The sequence below is a fragment of the Ictidomys tridecemlineatus genome, chromosome 3 (assembly GCF_052094955.1).
Source record: "Ictidomys tridecemlineatus isolate mIctTri1 chromosome 3, mIctTri1.hap1, whole genome shotgun sequence".
NCBI classification, from domain to species: domain Eukaryota; kingdom Metazoa; phylum Chordata; class Mammalia; order Rodentia; family Sciuridae; genus Ictidomys; species Ictidomys tridecemlineatus.
Genome location: NC_135479.1, coordinates 5,759,243 through 5,779,176, shown reverse-complemented (window position 1 = coordinate 5,779,176; position 19,934 = coordinate 5,759,243). Strand labels below are relative to the sequence as shown.

Sequence of the window (19,934 nt, the reverse complement as noted above, 5' to 3'; positions counted from 1 at the left end):
TACTGGACCACCTCCATCCTCTATTTTACCCACTTACGTGATGTGCCTCCTTGCCTGCGCTGAAGGCAGGACAGCGACTTCAAAACTTTCCACGAGCTTGCACTGACAGAAGGCTTGGGAAATTGCAGGTCTCCTGTAAGGTACTCCAAGAAGGGAGGCTAGCGCTCTATTGTTTCTTCCCTTAGCATAGCCCAGTCGGGTGTATAAAGGTGGCCAGGAGGCGCCATGTCCAGGTGCCCTGAATCCGGGTCACTCAGTGACCACAAGCAGCTGTGCGTGGTTAGCGCCCCAGGCCCCAGTCCCCTTCCATACCCGCCCCCCATCATTCTAACCCCCTCCCTTGCTTGAACTAAAAACTGATCTTTGTGACTGTCCCTCCACAGTAATAGAAGAGGGGAGCTAGCCCCAGGAGAAGGCGCTTGCTGCCACGCCCTCGTCTCTTTACAACCCTACACGTGGGACCAGAAACCAAGTTCTGGGTTCGCCAGTCACTGTCCCCGCCCAGCGCTCTGGAGGACTGGCGGGCTGTTCCCCTTCCTGGACCAGATCCGGGCGAGTAGAGGGAGGGATGGCTTCCTCCAGGAGTTGAACCTGGGAGGCGGCCGGAGACTGCCCGGGGGTTCCGGGAACTATTTCCTCCTCTTGGAGGCGGCGGGACACTGGGCGCGGCCTGTAGTCCTTCGGTCAGGTGAGAGCAGGTGAGAGCAGGGGCGGGCCGGCAGCGCCTCGTGCATATTCACGCAGGCTGCGACCCCGCCCCTGCGCTACTGGGGCTGCGGATTGGCCGGAGCGTGGTCCCCGCCTTCGAGGGCGCCGGGCTGCACCCGCGCCCCGTCGGCGCAGGGCAGCGGGGGCGGGGCCGGCAGGGCCCGGGGGCGGGCCGCTGGGGCCCGGCGCTCAGGGTTCCGCGGGCCCTGCCGGCTCGCCCTTTATGTAAATAGCGGCAGCTCCGCCCCCGGCTCTCCGCGCCGGAGGTGAGCAGGAAGGAGACGGCCGCCCAGCTAACAGCCCGTGGGCCCGCGCGGCAGATCCAGCGGAGCCGGCGGCGGGCGCCAAGGGACGCCGAGGCCTCGGGCAGGCGCCGTCCTGGGGTTCCAGGTGAGGTGCGGGCTGGGACCCACCTAGCCCGCCCCGCCCCTTTGCGGCGCCTCGGGGCGGGGAGGAGGAGGAAGGCCGAGACCCCTGGGCTTCTTGGGCTTACGGGCGGTAGGGCTGCGCCTAGTCCGCTGCCCGTCCTTGTCCTTGTGGTGTAGCTCCACTGGGAGAAAGACACCTGTAGAAAGTGCCGCTGGGAACTCTGTGCCTGACCCGCCCCCGATTACCAAACTTGGTATTTGGGTTTGCACAATAGTGTTGGCTTTCGGGAGCGTGGAAACAGGTGCCCGGCCGGACTGGGTGTGGGAACACCACGGGCAGAGACGGAGTCCCCGAGCCCCACGTGCAAGGCCTGGCTGGGGAGGGCCGCGACGCGGGTCTCCTGTGACCCTGTCTCCGCGAGCTGGGGCTGGAGCGCGTTACCTTGCGGCTTAGCCCCTACCCTGCCATCTGGGCTCTCTCCTTGTCGGCCCTTTGTGCCTCCTAATCCCCGGACGCAGGAAGCCCGCGGGAGGGACTTCGATCTCCGGCCCTTTTTCTACCCTAGGCGGCTTTGGACACCTTTAGACAACGGTGTTGAAACTCAGTCTGAGGGGTGGGGGAGTTGCGCTGTTAGACTTGATGAAGAGTGGAAAATTCTTGCCCCCAAAAAAGTGTGTCTTGGTTGGCTCCTACTGGACGGTTGGTGGAGACACTGGGCCTTGATTGTGGGAAGACCTGACTAACCAGGGCACCCGCCGTGTGGCTCTTGGAGGCGTTCACCTGAGACAGGTGAACTTTGGGGGAGGAGGCTGGGACTTAGACTCAGTACTCTTTCCCTTGGGGTTCATATGTTATGGCCTGTTGCCTTCACCTGGGCACTGTGGACACTGCAAGAGTATGTAACTCAGGATTCTGCAGAAGAAACTCTAAGCAGGGAGGGCATGGGTGTGTCAGAGTGAAAAACACAGGTGAGAAGAAGAGGATTGCTGCAGAACAGTGCTGTGCTGGCACACCCAGGAGAAGCCAAGATCAGAACTGGCTTTTGAGGAAGATTGGGTCTGTAAGCTGGGATTTCAGGAGGCCTGAGAAGGCAGACATGAAAAGCTTTTTTATTTTATGGACCTTGAATCTGACTGTAGTTTCCTAAGTCATCACAGAGCTTGCTGGAGGCAGTCAGGACTCAAGCCCAGCTTCTGGTTTTGACCAGATCTGGGTTCTCTTCTCTGAAGTTAGCCTGGAACAGTCCCTTTGAGGGCCCTTGAACAGTGTTTCTAGGATCTGGGGTTATTCTGCATCTGAAAGGGAACTGAATTTCTCCTTGGGTGGCAGATTAGTGTAATTTTAATTATATTAAAGTAACAGTGAGTTTTTAATAGACCACAATATTAAAAGAAGAAAGGGTTGATAGTCTTGGATAACCTCTGTTCATTTAAAAACAGAAAAGGGAATCAGGGCTCACAGTGAAACAAATGAAAGAATTTAGAAAGGGTAAAGTAATACAGAAAAAGATTCTTCTTTCCTGATGGTCTTTGGCAGTTCATTAAGATTTTTAGTGTCAAACACAAGTGGTTTTGAATCATGCTTTGTCAAGTTCTTGTTGTGTGACCTTAGCTCAGTCACTTAACCATGTCAAGCCTTGTTTTTGCAGATATTGCTTACAAGGTGAATATATGAGCATGTGTGGCCTGCTGCATAGTAGGCACCCAAGGACTAGGACCTCATTGCTTCCCCAGGAAGTATAAAAAGTGTCAGTCACTCACAGGCCTTTGAGTAGACACCTGGACCTCTTGGAAATACCTAATGGATTGAGGGAATTTGTTTCTCTGTCCAGAAATCAGCCGAGGGACCATGATTTTGTGGTCTTTTAAAAAGTCTCTGGAGGTCAGAACTGTTCCTCTGAGATACTTTTCAGGAATTGGGAAGGGGCCTCTCCTCACCTGACATTCTGTTCCCATTGCTCCTCTTATTTCCCTTGCTCCTTAGGTGAGCCAGGAGTGAGGGTTGATGGAGGGTCTTTCCTGAGTGCAAAGTCTAATCTGTTTTGCTACCGCAGGCCTGGAGGGCTCCCGCTGTGCACTCTCTATATCCTATTGGGGGTGGAGGGAGGCGGAGCAGCACATTCCTGTGCTGCTCTGTGGTCCTTAAGGAGATTGGAAATTCCATAGTGCTCCCTTTCAACCTCACTTAGGGAGGAGGTGTCCTCTCCTGCCAGGCTTTCTGGCCTCCTGGACTCTCCTTCTGGGAGGGAAAGTGATACATGGAAAACGAAAGCTTGAACCCTCTGCCATCAGCCTGTGACCTCCTGCTATCCACTGGGACACCTGAATATCCCTAACAAGAGCCTCCAGGAGCAGCATGGGAGACTGAGCTGTATGGTCTTTCCAGATGAATCAGGAGCAGCCAGTGAGATACCAGAGTTGGGGGCCAGAGTGGAGGCCACAAGGCCAGGGTGGCTTCTCTGGCTGGCTATTTGGAGCACACTGGTGGCCTGGACTTGGGAATTCTCAGTGCTCAGCTCTGAGAGGCCCTCTTATCTCACTTGGGCAGTAATGCTGTTGGGGCTCTTCCTGGCTGAGGCATGCCAGATAGGCTTGGCAACTTTGTTTTCCTCTGCCCAGGTGCAGTGTGCAGGGAGAAACAGGTACAGCGTAGAAGATGGTGTTCCCTGGGGAGGGGGGGACCCTGCTTACTGTACCCAGCTCTGGATCCCAGGGAGCTCCCCACTTGCTGTGCCCTGTGGCCACCTCCTGGGGTGGCTTTTACTCCTTGCCCTGCCTCAGAGGAAACTGATCCTTTGAAGAGTCACCCCACTCCTTCCCCTTCCCAGGAACTATGATGAATTCTTGAGTAGGAGAGGCTTCTTTGGGTGTGGGGACAGGGAACCTGCAAGGTACCTGACTCTACCCTTCAGGAATTCAGCAGAGACTAGAGCCATTTCTTGAGGCACCTGACTCAGTGTTCCCAGGGTTTGACAAAAGGGACATCAGGCACAGATCTATTTGCCTCTGGTAAATAGTGCTAATATTTAATAATAAAAAATCTGGGATTCTCCTTTCAAAGGAGCTTGGTGTCTTGGGGTATTGGTCCAAGGCAGGGTACCTTGATGACATCCACATGGCCCTGACCTTGACACAGGTCTTGAGTACATGGTAAGGGTAGTTTTCTGAGGACCTATAGGTCCCACCTTAGTGTTCTTTGGAGTCGATGACTGGAGAAGACCTGGTTGATTCTGTGCTGTCCAGCTGTTTATTCGTTGATTTAACAGGTATTTAGCGGTGCTTGTTGAGGGCCCAACATTGTTCTAGATACTGGGATGAAATCCTTAAAATAAAGGTCTCTGTCATCATGGAACTTTCTAGAGTGGGGCACATGTGTAACAGAAAATAAAGATAAATAATAAATAACACAATAATTGGTGATATAAATTGTGGGTTAAAAGAGCTAGAGCAGGGGCTGGGATTCCCCATGGTGGTGGGTTGCAGCTTTAAAAGGTAGTCAGGCTGAATCTCAGCAGGAAGGGGACATTTGAGCAAAGACTTGGAGATGAGAGAGTTCTTGAAATAAAATAATTTGAATGCCTTCCATGAGTCGCTGGGGATTAAACTGTGGCATAGTCCCTCCGTTCTGCAGCTGACATCTCCTGGCAGTTCCTTGAAACAGCTGTTCCAAGTTTCAGGGCAGGTAGGAGGCCCTAGGATGGGGCTGGACTGTATGGGCTGACAGTCCACCCACCCCAACCCCCAGCAAGTTGTCTGCTTCTCCGATGGTTTTGCTTCTTCTAGCATTTGGCCACATCTAACTGGCCTATAGTCTGGTGTAGGATGACAGAGGGGGCTGAAGCTGCCACATGGGAATGTGTGCATTCCCACCTCCTGCCCCACTCATGGGCCCAGGAGGGATAATGGAGGAAAGTCTTCAGGAGGAACCTGGGCCCAGTGGGAGAACTCTCTCAGGGTTGTGGGATGGATAGGATTGTAGCTCCATAGGTGGACAGAGATGGGGGTGGAGGCTGACGCCATCCAGCCTACTTGTGTCCCAGGAGAGCTGCTGGAAATGAATAGAGGATTCTGGACTCAGATCAGACTTCAAGCTGCAACTTGGATTCACTGGGGGCTTGATGCCACCTTGAATCAATTATTTTGTAAGTAATTGGAAGAATTAAATGAGATGCCTGATCCCAGCAGCTTGGGAGGCTGAGGCAGGAGGATTTCAAGTTCAAGGCCAGCCTCAGCAACTTATCGAGGCTGTAAGACATTTAATGAAACCCTGTCTGAAAATCAAAAAAGCAAAAATTGCTGGAGATGTAGCTCAGTGGTAAAGCACCCCTGGGTTCAATCCCCAGTACAAAAAAAGAAAGAAAGAAAGAAGATGATACATGGGAATCGTTTAAAGTAGTATCTGATCATAGTGCTCAGTGATTTTTATTTCGTAAGACATTAGTGAACAGTTATCTGGTCCCCTCACCTGCGCCTGTGTTCTCCATGTAGGTGTGATTCAGCCCAGGTTTCCTTGCTGCTGGGAGATTGGGTTTTTCAAGGGAACATGGACCCTAGCAAAGCGGCTATGGGCATCTGAGTAGGCAGGGACAGAAACTGAGCAGTCAGCAGCTGCCCCAGTGGCTTACAGCCCTGCCCTGCCACTCCCATCAATAGGAGGTTCAGGGGTGTTCTCACATCCGCCCAACAGGAGGCCAAAGCCACACACAGACCTCACACAGGATGTCGGGGAAGCAAGGGCAGCTTCTTGATTAGTAACAGGCTGTGGGGAGCCTGAGCAAAGGGGAGAAGAGGGGAGGGTTTGTAATCCTAATTGGTGCATTCCTAGAGAGCAGGAGGGTGATGCTGGGTGTGGCTCTGGGGAGAGGGAGAGTGGGCCAACCCAGGAGTCTCAATTCCACCTTGGTTGTGGACTTCCTTGGGAGATCAGCTGAAATTCCTGGGCTGTCAAGGGTCCTTCTGGGGTGCTGGATCGACCCACACCTCTAGGACAGTTCAGCCTGACAACACCTTGGAATCATAGGGGCAGATTAGCTCAGGTACCCTAACAGTGCCATCAGGGAGTAGCCAGGCCACCCATCCCTTCCTTCTTCCCTGGGGCACAGTCAGCTCTGCCCCTTAGAGCAAGGAGCCCAAGACAAACCCACCCTATGCAGTTATTCTCTCTGCCTCTGCTGGTCTTGGTGGGGAGGTTAACATGTGTCCCAGAGGTAACGTGGTGTCCAGGCAGAGGATGGGAAGGGAAGACAGGGTATGAATTTTCTAGCCTATCTCCAAGCAGAGGGCTCCCTCTTTTTTGCAGGTCATCAGAGTGTGGGAAGACCCAACCTAGACCCAGGAATGTTCTGCTGGCTAGTGGCAGTGAGGGGGTGATTGGAGCTTTGAGAAGAGAAGGCAAATGCTGGATCAGCTGTTTACAGGGAACTCTCAGGCTAATTCTACACACAAGGCACAGACTTGTGTAGGAAATAGATGGGGATCAACCCCAGGTCAGTGAATCTTTCATGGGCTGTCCCTAAGCCCTGGGTGCCTGGCCCTGTAGGAACAAAGGGGGAACATATCTCAGAGGTTGGCCTGGTCATGGAAAGAATGTGTGATGTGCAGGGATGGAGCCCAAGGTTGGGTAATCTTTAGAAGCTGGGATGGAGAGGTATTTCTTCTTAGGAAGCCCCGTGTCAAAGTAGACTCCCCAGTGCCTGCCCTGTACCCTTCCTGGTGTTGAACCTGGGGATCTGGGGCTCCTCAGCCTATGAGGTTCTGGAACTTGCTTCTTTTTCCACGTCCCTCTTAGTAGTTGGTTTCACCCACCTGAGTACCTGGCTTTCTTAGCTTATGTACCTGTTCAGATTCTACATGTGGTGTCCCTCCCCATTCAGATAAACACGTGTGCCTGTGCCCTCAGATTGCTGAATGATGCCACCAACAGAAGTTAGGCCCACTCTAAACACCTGGCCACTGTGTGGGGCTTCATCCCTCTCCCATCTGATCCTCTTATCTACCCTGCATAAGAGGCGGGAAACCATAAGAAAAGAATCACCACTAATCCCATAACCCTTGCAGAATGTAGTTTACATATGAACCTTTTGTTCCCCCAGTACTGGATCTTGAACCCAGGGACACGCCATCACTGAGCTATATCCCCACCCCTATTTATTTTTTTTTTTAATTTTGATACAAGATCTTGCTAAGTGCTGGGAGTCTTGCTAAATTGCCAGTCTGGCCTTGAATTTGTGATACTCCTGCCCCAGTCTCCCTAGTAGCTGGTATTCAGGCATGCACACCACACCCCACTGTATGTAAAATATTAAAAATAGACTCTACCTAGCTCACGGAAGCCTCGTACACAGGCTTCCTTCTCCCTGAAGGGTCATATGCCCTTTCCATTGCAGCAATCCCTCTATCATGGGGCTGTGCACAGTTCACCTGTCCTGTGTCATTGGCCATTTAGGCCACTTCTCTATTTTCCCAGTAGCTTACTAAGGCTAGGGTAAATGTTTGTGGAGATTGATGGTGTTCCTATCCACAACAGGTGTTTCTTTTCTTTCTTTCTTTCTTTTTGATTTTGAGACAGAATCTTACCAGGTCACCCAGGCTGGCCCCAAACTTGGACTACCATGTCCAGCTCCACAGCACTTTTAAGGGATCATTTGAGCTCAAGGTGCCATTGAATGCAGGGGGAACACAGTGAGAATGGTCAGGACAGGTTCAGATGGATGACCTTTTGGAAGGTAACTTGATGTGTTCCTGGAAAGGACAAGCAGCAGCTCAGAGACCACAGTGAGGGAATGTTGGGGAGGTGGGGCTGAGTAGGTGGGGCAGCCAGCACAGGGCCAAGTCGAGGGGATGTGGCTTGGAGGGGGGCGGGGCAGTCCACATAGGCCCCTGCTCAGTCCTGTCAATGGCTCCCAGTGGGGTCAAACTGGAATTCCTCACTGTGTCTCTAGAGGCCCCACCTTTGACCCTCATCTCTCCCATGTCATTTGTGTGGGTCTCTCCGTGGCCCTGACATGTCTTCATGCTCCTGGAATCTGCAAGCTTGCTCTGACCTGAGGCTCCACAACTGCTGCTCTGCTGCCCAAACCGCTCTGCCTGCAAATCTTACTACAACCTAAGCTTCATCCAGTTCAGAGAGCAGAGACTTTGCTTCTTCCACGCCCATTCATTCATTCAGCAGTTTAGGAGTGAGGCTCACCCTGTGCACTGAGGATGCTATAGTGAGAGAAGGGACAAAACTCACTGAGTGAGACAGCTGCTTCCTGTGGAAGGCTCCCTAGGTAGTCAACAAGGTTAATAAGTAAACTCTTCAGTGTGCTGAAGCAAGGCAAGGTCTACAGAGAAGAGCAAGGAGGGGACGGAGGAGAGTGTGGCAGGGGAGGTTGCAATTTCAGCCAGGAAGGGCCATTTGAGCTTCTGGAGGCTGTGTGTGCTAGGCAGCACAGTGAGTGCACAGGCCCTGATGAAGGAATGGGCACTGGGGCTTTCCCAATGCCTGGCCGCCAGATCTCAGCATCTTAATTTTCTTTTTTAATATTTTTTAGTTTTAGGTAGACACATATCTTTGTTTTTATGTGGTGCTGAGGATCGAACCCAGTGCCTCATGCATGCCAGGCGAGCGCTCTACCACTGAGCCGCAACCCCAGCCCAGCATCTTCATTTTTTTGATATCCTGTTCACTGGCAGAAATCATCCCATTGACCCATCATGGTGGTACACTCCTATAATTCCAGCAGCTTGGGAGACTGAGGCAGGAGGATTGCCAATTTAAGGCCAGCTTCAGCAACTTAGTGAAGCCCTAAGCCACTTAGTGAGACCCTGTCTCATAAAAAATGAAAAAGGGGGACTAGGGATGAGGCTCAGTGGTTAAGTGCCTCTGGGTTCAATCCTCAGCACCCCCCACAAAAAATTCATCCTATTGAGTGACTTGTCTTCTTAAAAGTTGCCCCTCCCATAACAGTGGCACCCCAAGACAAGGCCTGCTCTGTGCCAAGCGCTGTGCCAGGCACTCTGCATTTGGTCCTGCTCCTTCTTTCAGGGGACCTGAGCAAGGTTGTTTGCTTTACGTCCCCTGGTCCTAGGAGTGGACTGAGCAGGCAGATTTATTCCACACCAGGCAGTATGGAAGCTGGGCCTGGCTTCTTGGGCTTCTCCACAGAATTTCCTTGTTTGGGGTGGGTGTCTTTGAGGGGCTGCCTGGGGGTCAGTTTAGCCAGGCCCAAACCTATCCCCCTCAAGAAGGGAGTGTGGTTTCCTGCTTTAACGTGGGCAGTTTCTCTGTTGGGAGGCTACACTGAGGGCTAGGTGCTGGGCCTGCCCTGCTTTGGTTCTGGCTCTGGCTCTGGCTTCAGACCAGTGGGGGGGTCCAGGTACGTGGAATGAGCAGTGAGGCCATCCAGCCCTGCCTAACCAGATCTCACGAGCACCCTGGAAGTAGTGGCCAGGCTCCCAGCCTCAAACGGCTTGGTTGGTGCAGAGCTGCTGGCCAGAGGGAAGATGCCCAGTGTCCCTGCCTTTCAACTGCAGGGACATAATTGGCCATTTCCTCCCCTGCAGTAGCCAGCCTCCACTGCCTTCCAGGCCCTTTGATTAGGGAGTTAGCCAGACCTTGGGTCAGAGCTGAGTTCTGCCACTTCCTATTGGTGACCTTGGACAAGTCCCACAGCTCCGGTTCTTGTTTTCCTTATCTAAATGGGGACATTCCACTTCCTTTCAGGTAACTTCCTGCCAAGATGTTGAGTGAGCCACATTCACAAACTCAGATGCGAGTGCAGAGGTGGTCAGGACATGTACCAGCACACCACCCAGGCTGATCAGATTCAGGGAGGGTTTTCTCCTGTATAATTCGCTTTTTCTACAATGCGCACAGATCACCTGAGCAAAAAATTTTTAAATGTAATGACAGTATCACACAGGGGGTCTAGTACAATGCCCAGTGTGTGTCAGGTGCTTGGGGGGCATTTGGGTGGATGGCTGGGTGTTCTTCCCCTTCTCCTTCCTCCACCCACCCTTCACCTTTAAGCTGTGTGGGGTCCTTGGCACAGATGGCCCTGTGGCCTCTTGTCCCCTCCCTGGAGTCTGAGTACCTTCTCCTCCTCCAGGCAGTCACTCCCAGCTTCCTAGAGATTCTGACCCAATGACCTCGGCCCAGGGGTGGGAGAGCCAGCTCTCCTGGAGCCCAGGGCTAACACCCTCCCCCATGGCTGGGCTGGAATGTGCAGCAGCTCAGCTGTTTGTCCAGAGGCAGAGATCACTGCCTGAGTCTGTTTTCACTTCCAATCCCAGGAGCCCCCAAGGCTCTCATGTGTGTTCTCTGGCCTGCTGTGGGGCCTCAGATCAAGTGGGCACCAGGACTTTCCCAGCTGCCTGCACTCCCTCAGGAATGGGAGGCTTCACTGCAGTCTGGTGCCCCCACACACCTCCCCCTTAGCCCCCACCGAGGTCTTGTGGTTGTCTTGGGAAACTGGTCACAGTTTGGTTTGGAGGTAACTGACCCTTTCACTTGTGCTGGGGGTAGGCTTCTGCCTCTATTTTACACATAAATGCGAAGAGAGGCGACCCCTTCCAGCATTGCAAGCCCTAGTTCCTGGCCAGAAAACCCCCAACTCTGACATGCATATTGCATGCTGTGAGGGGTTGCCTCTAAGAAGCCCCAGTTTTAGATCCATAAGGTTTTTTGATATGCAAAGTCCCGACCTGGTGCCCCCCTTCCACTGGGGATTGAACCCAGGACCTTGCACATTCCAGACAAGTTCTGTACTACTGAACTACATCCCCAGTCTCGTTTTAAACTTTTTGTCACGTTAGAAGCCAAAATTTCCAGGCTTCAGCATCGGAACCCCCCCCTCCCCTGTGTGGACTATGCCCTCTGTCTGCCCTATTCAGAACACTTAGCACACTGAGCTGGCCTGTCTCTACCTGCCCTGCCCAGATCAAGCTTCTCTGGGTTAGGATCTGCTTGCCTTCCCTTTATAATCTAGTGGAATGAATGGTGCCATTTCCAGGGTGGGCCTGAGCCCCTATGTTCCCAGAGACAGGCCTTGGTGTCTTGTGGTCAGTAGGAGGCCCTGCTGCTGGAAGCCGGAAACTGGAACTTTCCCCTTCCCCCAAGGATAATCCAGAAATAGTTTCCTCTTGGGCTGGGAATGTGTTCTTTGGTGGGCGGATGGTTTGGGGGCTTTGAGCTGGTTTATTTATTAGGTGCAGATTTCTTTTCTGATTATGTTCCACTTGAGCCCCCGGGAAAAGGAACCCTTCTGAGCCTGCCCCATCAGATCCCAGGGGAGCTGGAACTGGGAGAGCCAGAGACAAGATGATGCAGAAATCAGCAGGAAGGCTGGGGTACAGCCTGCCACAGAGACCCTAGCAGCCCCCTGGGATTGGACCTGGGTCCCAAGCACCAGTGGCTGGACCAGCACCCCTGACTGAGCACATTGCCTTCTCCTCTCCACCAGGTCCTCATTACTGGGGCTAGTTGGGAAAAAAACAAGCAAGAGCCCCTTGAGAGCCTCCCTGAAATTAGAAGGATAGGTGGCTCAGGTGTGCTGGCCCAAGGTCATCCTGCTGTGTTCTGGCCTGGAATTGCTCCAGGCCTCTCCCCAGTCCCTTAGAGCTCTGCTCTGTGGGTGGGAGGACAGCCTTTGCATTTCCTTCTTCCCACTGGCTCTGAAGGGTGGCTTGTGAAGTTTCCCTTTCTGGTCAGCCAAGTTTTATGGTTTTCAGAAAACAGGTTAACAATTAAACTAATTAACCTCGGGGCCTGCTGGCCCTCCTTGTTCCTATAAAGCCAGGCTAAATGGCTTCTTCCCCCAGCTTCTGCTCCCATCATAAGCCTGGGCAACATTAGAGCATTAACCAGCCAGGAACAGGCTGGGGCCCAGTCCCCAGGTCTCTCCCACTTCCCCTGGACCACTGTGGATGAGCACAGGAAGCCACCAGTGAAGCTGGGCTTGAGAAAGGCCTGAGGCAGCCAGGGCTCAGCATCCCCTTTGGTTTCTGCAGGTCTCAGGCAGGGGCCATAAACTAAGCAAGATGAGGCGGTTCCTAAGACCGGGGCACGACCCTGCAAGGGAGAGGCTCAAGCGGGACCTTTTCCAGTTTAACAAGGTAAGTAAAGGGAAGCAGGAGACCTCGGTTCCTCCCAGGGCTGGGGCTGGGGCTGGGGTCAGGTTTCCTTCACCTGGTTGAAGGTGCTTACTGGGTACTGCCCAGAGGGCCCCCTTGGAAATCTGACTTTGGAAACAGTGTGGTTACAGGGCATTCTTGGGCAAGGGCAGTGGGATGCCGGGAGCTGGGATTCCTTGTCCTGGTCTCTTGCTGGCTGTGAGACCTCTGTGTCACTCCATCAAGCCTGAGTTTTCCCTCCTGTGAAATGGGCATAAAACAGTCTGCCCTATCTACCTTGTCACAAGGCTGCCAAGGAAGCTTAGGAACAGAAAAAGATGAAAGGACATTGACCCAACTCTGCAAAGTATAATAATGTTCCTGGGATACCAGGGCCCTTGGGGCCCAGGAAGCACAGGCCATAGCTGTCCCCTTCATCCTCAAGTTGCCCCCAAAGAAAAACACAGCTTTTCCTGAAGGCTGACCACCTGATTCTTTCTGGTGGGCTCCGGGTCTGTGTGAGGGAGAAGTGATGGTGAAGAAAATGAGCCAGAGTTGGCTTTTGGATACTCCGATTTTGCTCCTAAGGCCCTGGGAGTTTCACAAGGCTTGTTCATGGGTGCTGAGAAGACCAGCTCGGGCCTGTAAACAGGAGGCTCTCCGCGTGGCTTAGCTCCTCACCAGTGCCACCTAGCAATCTGGAGCTGTTTGGGGGTAATTAGCCTTCTGCCCTCTGCTTTGATCTCTGCCCCCAGTGGCCTGCAGGGAGTACACCATGATGCTCTCCCTCAGGGTGGCTGACCCTCCAGGACATGCCCATAGGTGGAATTCTGGCTTTTTTTTTTTTTTTTTTTTTTTTAATGGTGCTGGAGTTAGAATCCTTAGCCTCAAAATGCAGGACTTTGGCGTACTAAGCAAGTGCTCTACCACTGAGTCACTTCCCCAGCTGGATCTGACTTGTTTTAGGGGCTTCAGTTTGGAGTTTTCTTTCTCAGAAAAGGAAACAGTGGATATTGGACTGGATAGTTGGGAAAAGGCACCTCTCCTTGTGGAAAATGAGGAATTCTCTTTAGTTGGCTTTTTGTGGGTCTGAGAATGTGGAAGAGGCTCATCCGCTTCAAAGCCAGCTTTGCCTACAAGCTGCAGGACAATGTCCCCGTCACCCACACCATACCACAGGCTCGTTAGGGACTTTATATGTAACCAGATAACTTCAGTTACCTAGGCTAAGTGGCCCGGGAGTGTTAGCTACTGGGGGCTTTGGGTGACGATTTCCCTCCAGATCCTGCTGTATAGGGAGAGTGGGTCAGGAAGCCCAGCATGCCTTGCCATTTTCCCCTGGTTTTCTTGACTGCAGGGGAAGGGGTCACCAAGGAGCTGTGACAAGGCTATTTTCCTCTGGAATCAGAGCTTTTCCAAGTGAAAGCTCCTCTCTGTGGCTTGCTTTGGGTCATAGAAAATGAGGGTGCAGGTTCTGGGAATAGGGGAATCTCATGATACTTGGGGCCTGCCATCCTTACTCCTGGGAGAGCCAGGTTGGGTGCCAGATATGGGTCTCAAAACCTCAGCGTCTACCAGAGCACCTGGTTGACCCCATGTGCTTCTGTCCCCCTTGATGATGCTAGGATCTCTCACTTGGAAAAGATGGCCAATTCTAGCAGAAACCTGACAGACAGGCTCAGCAAAAGGATTAACCCCCACTCCAAGTTCCTCTGTGCAGTGGATGAGGCCAGGGTGAGGTTGGAGTGGAGGATATTTCCCTTTTAATTCCTACTCCCCACTGGTTGTCCCCAAACTTAAGAACCCCACCCCCAGATGTGACATGGGGTAGGTGAGGCTTCTAGAATTCTTCTTGCCTTCTCTGCCTCCTCCTTCCATTCACATGCAGGAAATGTGCATTGAGCACACTAGGTATACTCCCTAAGTCTGGGGGCTAGCAATCTCAGGTGATGGTGCCTTTGCCCTTCAGGAATTAGGAAGGGCAGTGGACTGATGGCCTGGAATTCCATGTCTTCTAGTGAGAAGGAAGGGGAGAATCTGAGAGGGCTGGTGAGAGAGTAGGGAGTCATAAATAAGTCTCATTTAGGCTCTGGGAGCCAGAAGGGTAGCACTAGAAGGTGAGGCCACTTCCTGGAGGATCTGGGACCTGGCGTCGTCCTACCCATGGCAGGCCCTCCCTAGCCCCAGGCTTCCCCAGGACCTGTGGAACAGAAGGGGGGCCAGAACCTGGAGTCTGGGCCTGGATGATGATGTTGTAGTAGAGGGACACAATATCTCTATTTATGTGGTGCTGAGTTTAGAACTCAGTTTCTCACACATGCAAGGAAAGTGATCTACCACTGAGCCACAATCCCAGTCCTGGGCCTGGATTTTGAGCAGGGAAGTGAGCTATCCTGTCGATAATTTAGAAAAGCTGACACTGGGGACATTTTCACTTATTGAGTAAAACAGGTAAACTCAGCAGCTGGGAGACATCCCAGGGACAATCCAGAAGAAGCAGGTTGAAAGGCAAGACAAGAGCAAGGCTTTTCAACCCTGCACTGGCAACAGCTGGCAGAGACTGAGGCTACCGGCCATGATAGCACCTCAGTGTCTGAGCGATCCACTGGGTCCTTACACCAACTCTGTGGGCTGGCTTCTAGGATCATCACTGCTACAGGGCTGTTCCGAGCATTGTAGAATGCCTAGCATGATCCCGGATCCTACCCACCGGATGCCATTTGTGCTACCCCCAGGTGTGACAGCCCCCAGTGTTTCTAGACATTGTCTCGTGTGGAATGCAGTTGCTCCTTGGTTGGGAGCGGCTGGGACAGGGCACTCTTCAGGACATGAGATCCATTGGCCTGGTGACAAAGGCAGTGTGGAGGGAGGAGGCAGAGCACAGGGCAGGGAGGCGGGTCAGGGTGGCTGTGGTGTCTGTGCTGGGAGTAGTGGTGCCAGGTGCTGGGAGGGGGAGCCCAGGGGCAAGTCTAAAGGAAAGTGATACGTGTTGATGGTTTGGATCTGGTGAGAATAGAAACAACAATGAACTCTATTCACAGAACCCGTGGTTAGTGTTATCCTTGGTACCTGGCTGCCTGGTTCCCCCACTGCATGACCTTGGGCAGGTCACAGACCTCTAGACCAGAGATGATCCTAGAAGCCAGTCCACAGAGTTGGTGTGAGGACTCAGTGGATCCCTGCAGGCACTGAGGTGCTGGACATTACTGGTGGCTCCAGCCTCCACCAGCCAGGCTCTATGGGTGTCATTGACTTGAGATTGGATTTGAGGAGCCTGAGGACCTCAGCTGAGGGAGGGTCCAGCATTCAGTACAGAGCTGGACCTTGAGTAGCATGTGGGCCGCTGGCGTAGGTTAGATGCAGGCGAGAGTCAGCCTCATGGAGAATGTCTATGCCTGGGAACTCTGCCCACCTCTTCTGAGGACTGCATCTGAAGACCATTCTGCAAGGGACTGTGTGGTGGGGATGACGGTGGCACCATCTCAGGCTTATCCCCAAACAGATTGCAGATACCAGCTTCTTTCTTTTTTTTTTTTTTTTAAAGAGAGAATTTTTTAATATTTATTTTTTAGTTTTCGGCAGATATAACATCTTTGTTGGTATGTGGTGCTGAGGATCGAACCCGGGCCGCACGCATGCCAGGCGAGCGTGCTACCGCTTGAGCCTCATCCCCAGCCCAGATACCAGCTTCTAATCCAGTTCTGGGCTTTTCCTTCTAGCACCTTCTGGCCAAACTCCTTTCTGCCCATTACCTGCAAGATACATCAGAGCAGGGACATTGCCCTAGTCCTGAGAGCTGCATATACCTGGGCAGTAGTTGTGACTGTGACCAGAGTCTCTGAACTTTGCTAGAGGCTGGCTGCCAGAGGGACAGCTCCAGTTCAGCAAGAGCTGTGTGCCAGGCATCAAGGGACTGGGTATGGTGATGAGGGGAGGGGACTTAGAGCCAGATGACTTGGATCTCAGCCCCAGCTCTGCTGCCTTTTTATTTTGTGGTCATGGACATATTACTGAGCCTCTCTGCTCCTCCATTTCTTCATCTGTAAAATGAGCATCTTGACGGCTCCTATGTCCAGGCTGGTGTGCTGAGTTTAATTGCTTAAAATGGTGCCTGGCACACTGTTAAGACCATAGCAAGATTTGCCTTGTCATTGATCTCATCCTCATGATGACTCAGAGATAGATGCTGTCCCCACTCCACAGGTGAAGAAACAGGCCTCCAGGGCTTGCAGAGCCTGAGCATATTCCAGCAGATACTGACTAGGGATGAGGACATTTCTGTCCAGGCTGTGTGGCTTTAGGTTGGTTATTTCACCTCTCTGAACTTCAGTTTTCACTTATAAAATGGTCATTTACCACGTGTGTTAGGTCTTCAGGAAGCATGAGGAGATAAATGAGGAGATAAATGAGTCGGCTGACAGGGCCATTGAGGACCTAATGAGGGAGCACTTCCTCAGTGGGAAGGAAGTGACTAGGGGAAGGGAACTCGTTTGGCAAAGTAAAACCCTTTCCTTGAATACAGCTTGGACTTGCTCACCTCCCTGGTGAAACCTGAGCACATTTGAGCCAGCCACGCCCATGAGGGTGAGCCTGCAGAGGTGGCTGCCCAGGACCTTCCTGCCCAGAGCCTGAACACAGTGTGTTCCTGACCAATTGCCCCTGCCCAGGGCCAGATTGTTTTGTCTTGGCTTTCCAAAGGCTGGGCCCCTGGTGTCAGGTGACAGCCACACAGGGACAGCCAGGTTGCTTGCCAACTGCAAGGAATCTGAGCTGGACCACACCCAGTATCGGGAGAGCCACCTAGCCAGCCTGGTGGGTGTGCCCCTGTGGCCCTGCACAGCCTCCTGGAGCTCTGGTCCCTGACATTTCTCCCCCCACCCCGTCCCCACCCCATCCCCACCCCTGACAACTATCAGGACTCTTCAGGTCCTTGATCCTGGATGGGGCCCTCCCTGGCTGAGGGCAGGATCAAGGGTCCCCACTGTCTCTGACAAACAACTTTTGTGAACTTTTTTCCCTTCTGAGGACCTGGACCTGGATCCTGGAGCTGGGGAGACAGATGGCCTTTCTCTCCCACACCCACTAAGGTTGCAGTTTGGCGTCTCCTGCGCATCTTTGCTCTCCTTTCCCCACTCCCTGTCACAAAGGCTCATTGTTCTCTTCTCCCTTGGTAGAGGTCACCTGAGCCAGGTAGCAGCGTGGGGGCTTGGGTGGGGGGATGGGGAGGATGTTCTCAAGGCTGTTGAGCTTGAGGCAGCCTCCTTGGATTCTCAGCTGGAGTTAGTGGGGGTCCTGGGTCAGGAGGGCTAGTCTGGGAATTCAGTGCCCACCTGCCAGGAGCTGTGCCTGCTGCCCCAGGCTGAGCCCCTGCCCCTCTTGACTACATGGATGCTCAGGGCTGTCCGTCTTTCTTGGAGGGAGGCCATCTGCATACTCCCTCTTCCAGGGTCCTAAACAAGGCTGGGTGTTTGCTATCCACATGGACCTTGTACTCCAGTGATGGTGGAGAGGCTTAAAAGGGTGTTAGGGGTTGGGGGAGGGAGGACAAAAGTGTGGGCAGGGTACACTGGTTTGGGACAGCTGGGGCAGGGGTGGGGTGTCTGACAGAACTGGGTTCCTTCCCTTACCAGGTTTCCCTAGCTTCTCCCTGACCCTTTGATTGATTGATAGATTGGCCACTCGCAGTCTTCATATCCAGATCTCTCCTTCCCTGTCCCAAAAAGTCTTCTCATACCTTCCAGCCTAGCCCAGGTCCCTGTACTGAAAACTGCTTCATTTGGAGATTTGTGCAGGATTTTGTGCGTGTGGTGCTGGGATTGAACCCAGGGCCTTGTGCATGTAAGGCAAGCACTGTACCAGCTGAGATATAACCCCAGCCTAGCCCTTTTTATTTGGAGACAGGGTTTTACTAAATACTGATGCTGACCTCATGCTTATGGTTGTCCTGTTTCAGCCTCCTAAATTGCTGGAACTACAGCTATTTTATGGGTCGATTTGCATGCCTTGAGCTGACGGGTCCCTAGGGAGCCACACTGCTTATATTCAAACCCGCTCTCTTTGGCTCACTCCCCATCTTTTGCTCTTGAAGGAGCCTCATCCTCCCTCTGTTGTCTGTGTAAGGTGTCCCAGGAGATGCAGGAGGGATGCCGCAGAGGAAGCTGGGCTTCGGAGGCAAGGCCTGTGCACTGTGGCTGAGCAGAGCCTTCCAGGCTCCTAGGTGGCTTTCCTGAGGTCTTGTGTTCCACCAAGGACAGCCCTGCTCAGGATAGTCAGGGTATCATCCTATTGATGGGAGAGAGCTGAGACCCAAGAGCAGAATGGCTTACTAAGTGAAGAGGCAGGAGGGGAGTGGAAGCCTAGTGGGTCTGACTTACTGCCTGTTCTGAATGGCCCTTTGCAAGAGAAAGAGGGGATGGGAAGGAGCGGTGACCACAGTGTCCCTATGACACTGAAGGAATTGAGGAATGCATGTTTATGATGGAAGAATGGGCCCAACTTCATTGCCTTCTTGTGAGTTGGAGAAGAGAAACTGACCGCAGGAGTGAGAAATGTTCGGAGAGGTGCCAGTGAATTGATGGGATCTGTGACCTGGCAGCCTGACAATAAGCTCCAGATCCAGACCTCATAATCCCAGCTACTGGGGAGGCTGCGACAGGAAGATCGCAAGTTTGAGGTTAGCCTTTGCAATTTAGTGAGACCCTGTCTCAAAATAAATTTGAGGCTGGGGATTGTTGCTCAGTAGAGCACTTGCCCAGCATGCGCAAACTCCTGGGGTGATCCCTAGCACCAAAAAAAAAAAAAGCTGCAGAACTGTTTTTCTTTGGCTTTAGTTTCCTGCTGATGCCCTGATGCCCTGAAGCTGAGTTGTCCCAGGATTGGTGCAACAGGACTGTAATATGAGCCTTGTAGTTAAAAATTTTCTAGAAGCTGTATTATAAAATCTTATAAACATTTGAAATTAATTTTATAATATAGTCTCTTGAATCCAGTATATCCAAAATAGTGTTCTTTTTGACAGGAAGACAATATAAATTAATGAGATTTTTTTTTTTTGTAGTGGGACACAATACCTTTATTTATTTGTTTTTTTTTATGTGGTGCTGAGGGTCAAACCCAGGGCCTCGCACGTGCTAGGCGAGCACTCTACTGCTGAGTAGAGCCCCATGAGATTTTTTTACTGTATTTTTTTAATCCTAAGTTTTTGAGATCTGGGTGTACTTCATACTTTATAGCCCATCTGAATTCAGACATAAATTTTCCTTGAAAATGCTAGATTCTATTTGGGATTCGGAAGATTTACAGTTGAAAAGGAGACTGGAAACTTTCTCCTGACCCCAGCCCCTTTTCTATTGGGGCTGGGGTTGCAGAAGACCACTCATCTAGCCAGTTCAAGGTGGGCTCAATTCTCAGCACCACATAAAACTAAATAAATAAATAAAGGTATTGTGTCCAACTACAACTAAAATAATATTTTTTAAAAATACTCAAGAGTTTTCCAATAACTGAATTGAACATCCATTCTTACATTTAAATTGATTGAAATACAGGAAAGTTTAAAAGACAACTTCTTGGGGGCACTAGCTACATTACAAGAGCTCTGTAACTCCTCTGGCTCCTGGCTGCTGCTCTGGCAGCTAAGGGTGGGGGGCCTGCTACTGTCCACCAAGCTCTGGAGGATATTTCTCCGAGTCTTCCAGATTCCAAATTCCACAGGCTTTACCCTGAACTGCTGCTGGCTGTGATGGGAAAAATGGCGCCTTCTCA

General features: G+C 52.2%; 1 protein-coding gene across 8 annotated transcripts in view; it reads left to right on the top strand.

The window, feature by feature from the left end:
- Positions 1–8: 8 nt before the first annotated feature.
- Llgl2 (LLGL scribble cell polarity complex component 2) overlaps positions 9–19,934 on the top strand; it is a 39,378-nt gene continuing 19,452 nt past the window's right edge. For 2 of the 8 annotated variants that reach the window (XM_078041685.1, XM_078041686.1), the window contains exons 1-2: positions 872–1,098; positions 12,069–12,173. In XM_078041685.1, coding sequence (XP_077897811.1) covers positions 12,099–12,173 — 75 coding nt within the window. In that variant the 5' untranslated portion in view covers positions 872–1,098; positions 12,069–12,098. Of the gene's footprint in view, positions 141–857; positions 1,099–12,062; positions 12,174–19,934 lie in introns of those variants that run through there. The other 6 variants (XM_078041684.1, XM_078041690.1, XM_078041689.1 and 3 more) reach the window with 6 other exon arrangements.